Source organism: Eutrema salsugineum, unplaced genomic scaffold (assembly GCF_000478725.1).
Source record: "Eutrema salsugineum unplaced genomic scaffold, Eutsalg1_0 scaffold_10, whole genome shotgun sequence".
NCBI classification, from domain to species: Eukaryota; Viridiplantae; Streptophyta; class Magnoliopsida; order Brassicales; family Brassicaceae; genus Eutrema; species Eutrema salsugineum.
Genome location: NW_006256908.1, coordinates 11,632,162 through 11,639,875, shown reverse-complemented (window position 1 = coordinate 11,639,875; position 7,714 = coordinate 11,632,162). Strand labels below are relative to the sequence as shown.

The 7,714-nt window shown below is 37.8% G+C and overlaps 3 protein-coding genes across 3 annotated transcripts; 2 read left to right on the top strand and 1 right to left on the bottom strand.

The window, feature by feature from the left end:
• Positions 1–6: 6 nt before the first annotated feature.
• On the top strand, positions 7–1,817 carry LOC18026452 (late embryogenesis abundant protein ECP63). Its single transcript, XM_024148111.1, has 2 exons — positions 7–1,119; positions 1,235–1,817. Exons 1-2 carry the CDS (start codon positions 196–198, stop codon positions 1,676–1,678), a joined length of 1,368 nt encoding a protein of 455 aa, XP_024003879.1. The 5' UTR covers positions 7–195; the 3' UTR covers positions 1,679–1,817.
• Positions 1,818–2,902: 1,085 nt separating this feature from the next.
• Positions 2,903–3,952, bottom strand: LOC18026451 (mitogen-activated protein kinase kinase kinase 17). The gene has a single exon (XM_006411453.1). It carries the CDS (start codon positions 3,950–3,952, stop codon positions 2,903–2,905), a length of 1,050 nt encoding a protein of 349 aa, XP_006411516.1.
• Positions 3,953–5,848: 1,896 nt separating this feature from the next.
• Positions 5,849–7,006, top strand: LOC18026450 (protein COLD-REGULATED 15B, chloroplastic). The gene is made up of 2 exons (XM_006411452.2): positions 5,849–6,128; positions 6,597–7,006. Exons 1-2 carry the CDS (start codon positions 5,932–5,934, stop codon positions 6,823–6,825), a joined length of 426 nt encoding a protein of 141 aa, XP_006411515.1. The 5' UTR covers positions 5,849–5,931; the 3' UTR covers positions 6,826–7,006.
• The last annotated feature ends 708 nt before the right edge of the window (positions 7,007–7,714 follow it).

Here is a 7,714-nt window from a genome sequence, read left to right as displayed (position 1 = left end):
CAAGGCCAAAGAAAGCTGAAGCCATGGCGGACAAGAAGCTCGTGGCGGCAGAGGAGGAGAACAGACAGAAAGGAAAAGGGCGTGAAAGTGGTGTCCGTGTTACTCACGCTACAAACGGAGAAAGGACGTCATGGCCAGGAACCCTCTGCTGCTGTCTTCGGCCAAGAAGCTCCTGGCAGAGTAGGACTAGAAAAGATGGCGGGAAAAGAGCGAGAAGAGAAAGAGAGTGGTACCCATGGCTTTCATGGGGAGAAAGCTCGTCATGCTCAGCTTTTGGCTGCTGGAGGTGAGGAGTTGAGAGAAAGGAAAGGTCAGGAATCAGCGGAGATGGGAAGAGAAAAGGGAGCAGCTGCAAAAGATACAGCGGCAGAGAAAGCTCAGAGAGCTTCCGAGTATGCAACGGAGAAAGGAAAAGAAGCGGGAAATGTGACGGCTGAACAAGCGGGGAGAGCAAAAGACTACACTCTGCAGAAAGCTGTTGAAGCTAAAGACATTGCGGCAGAGAAAGCTCGGAGAGCTACTCAGTATGTGACGGAGAAAGGAAGAGAAACGGGAAACACGGCGGCTGAACAGGCAGCAAGAGCAAAAGACTATACGTTACAAAAAGCTGTTGAAGCTAAAGACATTGCGGCTGAGAAAGCTCAGAGAGCTTCTGAGTATGTAACAGAGAAAGGGAAGGAAACTGGAAACATTGCAACTCAGAAAGGACAAGAGGCAAAAGACCAAACGGTTTCAATGACTGGAAAAGCAAAAGACTACACCGTTCAAAAAGCAGGCGAAGCAGTGGAAATGAGCAAGGACATGGCTGGATATGCAAAAGAAACGGTGGTGGAAGGAGGAAAAGGAGCAGCACATTACGCTGGAGTGGCTGCTGAGAAAGCAGCTGCGGTTGGGTGGACGGCGGCGCATTTTACGACGGAGAAAGTGGTGCAAGGGACAAAAGCGGTTGCAGGTACGGTGGAAGGAGCGGTGGGGTACGCAGGGCATAAGGCGGCAGAAGTGGGATCTAAGGCGGTGGATTTGACTAAGGAGAAAGCTGCGGTGGCTGCTGATACAGTGGTTGGATACACAGCTAGGAAGAAAGATGAAGCTCAACACAAAGATCAAGAAATGCACCAGGTATTGCACAACTTCAAGCTAAGCTTGATCTTCTTTTTTTTTGTTAACTTCTTTTGAGTATTATAATCTTGTTACGTGTTTCTCAAGAAAGTGTGTGTTTTGGATTTATTTTGAGGGAGGTGAGGAAGAGAGGCGACCAGGGTTTGACACAGAACCAAGGAGAGGATTTGGAGAGGAGTACAGAGAAGAAAGAGGGAGTGAGGAAGATATCTTCGGGTATGGAGCGAAAGGAATGGCCGAAGAAGCAAGGAGAGATGTTGGGGGAGGAGAGTACGGAAGAGGAAGTGAGGAAGATGTCTTCGGATATGGAACAAAAGGAATGGTCGGAGAAGGGAGGAGAGATGTTGGAGAGGAGGAGTTATTCAGAGGAGGAGGAAGAAGGAATGAGAGATATGTCGAAGAAGAAAGGGTTGAGACGGGAGGAGTGCTTGGGGCAATTGGCGAGACTATAGCTGAGATTGCGCAGACTACGAAGAACATAGTTATTGGTGATACGCCTGAGAGAGCACAGGAGCATGGAACTACTGATTATATGAGACGGGAACAGGGACATCGTTGAAAAGTAGAAGGAGAAATGTTTTGGGTTTTTTCTTGTTTTTGTTTAAAAGGGTTTTGTATGTAAATAACAAGAAGCTCTTTGTTTGGAAGGGTTCTGTGGAAAATAAAAATAGCTCTGTTTCTGTTATAAAGGATGGAAGTCTCAGGTTTGCTTTTGAAGTGGAACTCTACCAAGCTTGCTTAATTTAAATTAAGTCAAAGGACTTTGAGATTCCAAGTGCACCTAGAAAGCACCAGCAAAACACCATATAAGTAGGTCTTAAATCAAGGTTTTTTTCTATCATACTTCGAGTCACGTAGAAAATTTAACAGAAAGAAAAACACAGAAATTTATTATATATGAAAGCAGTGATCATTTCAACGAAATTCTTCAAGCAAAATGGTTTTAATAGTTAAATGTCATAAAAGCTATACTTTTAAACGAAGTAACAAAGATAATTTCAACACGCTCATACAATGGAAAAACTTAGAAGCTTGAGTTTTTAGAGGTCTAATTTTCACCTTTCAGGGGGTTTAATCATAATTTCCCTAAACTGTGGATGATTTGGTGGAATGATCTTCAATTTCAAGGGTTTCTTTGGAATAGTCGTAGACTACTCTGGAGCTTGTTTTATCTTCAACTTCAACGGCGGCAAATAGACGCCGGAGACCATATATGTCGTCTTCACGCAAGAATCGATGTAAGTAAATCCGAAGCGCTTCCTGTATCATCAGGGTTTCTTGCGAAACACGTTTCCAGAAAGTTCCTTGCATCACAGGGCACACCTTCTGGAATCTCAGGTGCTTTTCCACCCAACAAAACAGACGCAATACTATTACACTTTTCTTAAATACCAACCTTTTTTTTTTTTAACGCTGAATTTTATCGATTACCCAACTTTTCATCATATTTATATTTGATCATCTATAGAAATCATTTTAAATTTTAACAACTAGCTATTGTGTGCGCAATGACACCCTAAATCTTTCAACACAATTTTAAGAGTTAACCCACTTTAACATCCCTAATATTTGGTATTAATGAATAATGCTCCATAAACTACTGTAGCTAGCTAAAAAACCAAATATAACACATCTAGATACGTCAAGAAATTCTTAACTGAAAAAAATATATTAACATTTAATGTTGTAAGTATACATATTGATTGAAAACCGAAATCTAAATTCTTTTGCAGCCACATGTAACTTGATCTTTACTAAGAAACAGAGATGAATTCCAGACACACTACTGAGCAGTTTCGAAAGTGGAAGCTGGAAGAGTTCTTGTCGGAGGTATAATCTTCACCTTCATCTTCTGGGGTTTCACCGCAACTTTCTTAAACTGTGGGGGCTTTATCGTAATAGTCTTCAGGGGCTTCTCTGGAATAACCGTAGACTTCCTCGGTCTGATCTTCAACTTCAACAGCAACGGTCTTCTCTCTCCACCGGCGGCCACCATCTGTTCTCCGGTCAAGAAGGGATGCATCAACAGCTCCGAAGCGCTTCTTCTTTCGTCAGGTTTACTTGCAAAACACGTTTCTAAGAACTTTCTTGCGTCACAAGGCAAACTATGTGGAATCTCTGGTGCGATGTTTTTCAACAGATTAGACTCAAGATCATCAGAATCAACCCCTGACCATGGCCTCTTACCGATGTACATCTCAAGCACTATACATCCTAATGACCACAAATCTAGGGCTTTCTCGACGGTACCGTCTTGGACTGACTCCGGAGACATGTAGATAGGTGTTCCGACAAACGGAGAAACAATACTCCAATAATCAGATTGCTCTCCGGCTTTTATCGACATTCCAAAATCCGAAATCTTCAAGTCGTATGAGAAATCCCAAGTTTTCTCATCGTAACGCGGGAAGAGAAGGAGATTGTCCGGTTTAAGATCGCAGTGGACATAACCGAGACTATGAATCGAGACCAATCCTTGTAGAATCATGCGAGTGAAGTCTTTAATAGTCGAATCCGATAATGTTCTGTTACGTGCCATGAAAGCAGATAGAGTACCAGCTGATGCGTATTCCATTACCATCTTGTAGACTTTGTTGCCGTGGCAGTTGAATTCTTCGAACAGAGTGTCTGCAAAACATTGCACGATTCTTGGACATCCTCTGAGTTTTTTCAGAATCTTAAATTCTCTGTAGAGAGAATCGTAGCCTTGAACGTCTGAGACCTTCACTGCGTTGTATAACATCGAACCGTCTGGTTTACGGTGTCTGAAAAGATCCACGGAACCGAACGAACCCTTCCCCAAGAACTTCACGAATTCCATCTCCGGCTGCATATTTGCTACTGGTTTCTTCTTGTTTCTTCTTTTACTCTTCGGTGGCATCACGTTTGATACAATCTTCTTTGAACTCCAATGATCTCAAAGTTTCTTCAACTTATGAAAACCCTAGAGAAAATACTGAATCAGTTGAGAATATGTAGTGAGAGAGAGTTGAAAAGGAAACTTCTTTGAGTTGCGTTCTTCAAGTCGGTGACTTTGTATAGATTAACACGCACCAGAATCTACACTGCCACCTAGTTTGATGTAAGATCTTGTCCGTTGGATGTGCCTTTTTGTTGAATTTAATTTGATTTTACAATATGAAATCGAGATTACGTTTATATATATATATATATATCATATATTCAATTATCCATTTTAACTGACCCTACGATCAGACTTTTTAAAATAAGATAAAGTATTTCAAAAAAGGAAATACAAACTAAATAACGAGTAAGACCTTGTTTCAAAATGTTCTTTATCTTTTTTGTAGTTCCATTAGATCTCAATCTCCCCGCAAAATCGCGAGAAAAGTATTGTATAATAAAACTTTTTCGCTATATGAATATTAATTTGATTTTACTATATGAAATCAATATTACGTTTCTATATCATATATTCAAATAGGGGTGTTATCCATTTTAACTGACGATACGATCAGACTTTTTGAAATAAGATAAAGTAATTCAAAAAAGGAAATACAAGCTAAATAACAAGTAAGACCTTGTTTCAATCTCCCCTCAAATCCCAAAAAAAGTATTTTCTAGTTAGAATATATAGTAATATGATTAAGAAATTTATAATATGATAATCTCAATAATTGAATAAATATCTTTTTATTACTAATTTTGCCTTTATCATAATAATCTCAAAGAATTGTGCAGACATTTTGATTTTCAAAGAGATTAAATCAAATAAAAAAAGTTTTGTTTCCTTACAAGGATTGTCCCTAGCTTGTGTTTTAAGTCTTATGGACCATGTTAATGTAGGCTCATGACATGAGTACGAATCTTGCATTCAAATCAAGTCTAATAATAAAGAGAGAAACCTTAAATTTTGTTAGTTTATGCATGCAAGGTTCCTCACTTTGTTCTTAAACTTGAGTTGATTGTAAATCAGTTCAATGGCAAAATTAGTATTAAATCAGTTAAAGGCAAAATTAGTTTTTGATGAATCTTTGATTAAACATGTTCCAACGTTCCAAAGATTTTGATAATGCGGCGAGGCAGTATCTCATAATATTGTAACGTTGCCTGAACAGGAAAACCATGGTTACAATACATACTTACATATGTACTCTTTTTACTAGACTATCCCGGAAAACCATGGACCGAAAATATAGCATTCAATGAAACGAGTTAATCTATTTTAGCAGTTTTAATCAAAAACTTTGTACTTGCATCTGCTTCAATTAAAACATTAGACACACATATATATATATATATTATATACTTTTTTCTTATTATTGTAATAGATTGTTTGTGGTTTTCATTATTCGGCCTATAAGGCTTTACAAACATTTAGGCTTGCCATCATATATGTTTATTTTTTGCAGGCTTTTGGTACATTAAGGATTGCAAACCCAAACGCACTTGTTGGCCGACATACTTTTTTGTTTTCTTAACACAATAACAGTACAGACGACGTAACGAGAACAACCAAAACTCTTATTACTTTACCAGTGCATAATTTTGCAAAATTAAAAAACTGAAATGATAACATGTAAAACTTGTGTTGCCAAAAATGCTGTCATGTATATCACCACAACTTTGATAGCCGACCTGTTTTTTTTTTTTTTTCAGTAGTTAAAAAGAATAGCAATGCGCAAAAAATATCTTACGGTGCCACGTGTAGTTTTGGATTGTATTGATCTAGTGATCTATAAAACGGTTCTCTTGGAGATTAGACACTTCTCATCTAACTCTGTTCCTCTAAACACTCCTCCTTTTCTTTTGCTATCAAAACACACCTTTTTCACATCTTAAAGAGATATAATGGCAATGTCATTCTCAGGAGCCGTTCTCAGTGGGATTAGTTCTTCTTTCCATAGCGGAGGAGCCAAGCTTAGCGGCGTTAGCTCCCTTAGAGTTGGCCGGAAGACTGATTTGATCGTCGTCGCTCAGCGCAAGAAGTCGTTGATCTACGCCGTTAAAGGTGACGGAAACATCCTCGATGACGTCAACGAAGCCGCGTAAGTCTATAGTTTATTTCTTTAACATCTTGTCTCATCGGTCTATCTACATTATTAGCACAAAAACTCTCATATAATTATTACTCGTCCATGATAAAATTTTGAAGCATACTATCTACTTTTATAGAAGAACCTATGTTTTCTTGGAAAATATGTTTTAGAGAAGAGAAATATAATTTCAATAGTTATCTTTTAAAGTAAATGATCAAGATTAATAAAAATTAAAAATTTAACTATTGTTTCTATTTATTGGAAGTTTGTGATTCTTGAGCTATTTTTATGTTTATAATGTTTAAGATATAGTTTCATTTTCATATACAACATTTAAATGACCCTGTCTTTGTTGGTATAGTTAGCCTCAAATATATAATCACTTACATATTACATATAGCCCCAAATATTTGAGAATCTAGTACCATGATTCCATTCCATGTGAGGTTTATAATGAATTTGAATATATGACAACAGAAAGAAAGCTACGGATTTCGTGACGGAGAAGACAAATGAGGCGTTGAAAGATGGAGAGAAAGCAAAAGACTACGTTGTTGAAAAAACCGGTGAAGCCAAAGATACGGCAGTGGAGGAAGCTCAGAAAACTTCCGAGTATGTGTCGGAGAAAGGAAAAGAGGCCGGAAACACGGCGGCTGATTTCGCAGAGGGTAAAGCAGGAGAGGCTAAGGATGCCACAAAGTCCTAATTCAACCACTTAACTAGTAGATACATCGATTCTCTCTCTCTCTCTTCATGTTCAATACTTTACAATAACGATCAGTTTGTTTTAATTTCTATCTCATATGTTACTTAATTACTATCCATCACACTAAAAATTCTTATAAAATGATTAAAAAGAAATTGGATATGAATGGAACCTTTTACAGCCGTATGGGTATACCACTCCTCCTTTGCTACCAGTCATAAAAATGAGAAATTAGCGGTTTTGATAGTTGTATCACTATTTTGACCCCCCAAAAAAAAAAAAAAATAGTTGTATCACTATTTGTTACCGTTTCTAACTTTTCCGGCTATTTGTTACCAATCTTACTCTTTCTGACCAATCAAACTTACTATGTAACGAATACAAGTAATTAAGTATATAACATATAGTTATTTACAAGTAAAAATTACCCCTAATGCTTTGAAGTATTAGGTTCTTATAATGAATTCTTTGCGAATATATGGAGAATGTTTGGGTTAGTTGATTATTCTTGTTCATAGAGAAGGTGGAGGAGTTGCCAAGTACTTGAGAGTTGAGATCACTGGAGAGATTAGGACAAGAGCTATTTTCACTTTGTAGGCTTTTGGTGGATTTGGGCTTTCAAACCCCAATTTAGTTTTTCTGGGCGATAATAGCCCAACTTGTTGGCCGACATAGTTTTTGTATTTATTACAAGTTTACAACAAAAGTGAGTACACACACAATTACGAAATGAGAACGGCCAAAACTCTTATCACTTAAATTTCTCCAACAGAAAAAAAAAAAAAGAGAAATGCTAACATGTATCTTTTTGATGCCAAAAATGCTCATATGTAAACCACAACTTTGATGGCCGACCTGTTTCTTTTTTGGAAATCCGTAAAAATGATTA

What these genes read in the sequence shown, in the direction of transcription:
- LOC18026452 (XM_024148111.1), top strand. Translation starts at nt 196, where the DNA reads ATGGCGGGAAAAGAGCGAGAAGAGAAAGAGAGTGGTACCCATGGCTTT. An exon ending in AAGATCAAGAAATGCACCAG is followed by an intron (nt 1,120 to 1,234) that starts GTATTGCACAAC and finishes ATTTATTTTGAG; the next exon opens with GGAGGTGAGGAAGAGAGGCG.
- LOC18026451 (XM_006411453.1), bottom strand. Translation starts at nt 3,952, where the DNA reads ATGCAGCCGGAGATGGAATTCGTGAAGTTCTTGGGGAAGGGTTCGTTC.
- LOC18026450 (XM_006411452.2), top strand. Translation starts at nt 5,932, where the DNA reads ATGGCAATGTCATTCTCAGGAGCCGTTCTCAGTGGGATTAGTTCTTCT. An exon ending in GATGACGTCAACGAAGCCGC is followed by an intron (nt 6,129 to 6,596) that starts GTAAGTCTATAG and finishes ATATGACAACAG; the next exon opens with AAAGAAAGCTACGGATTTCG.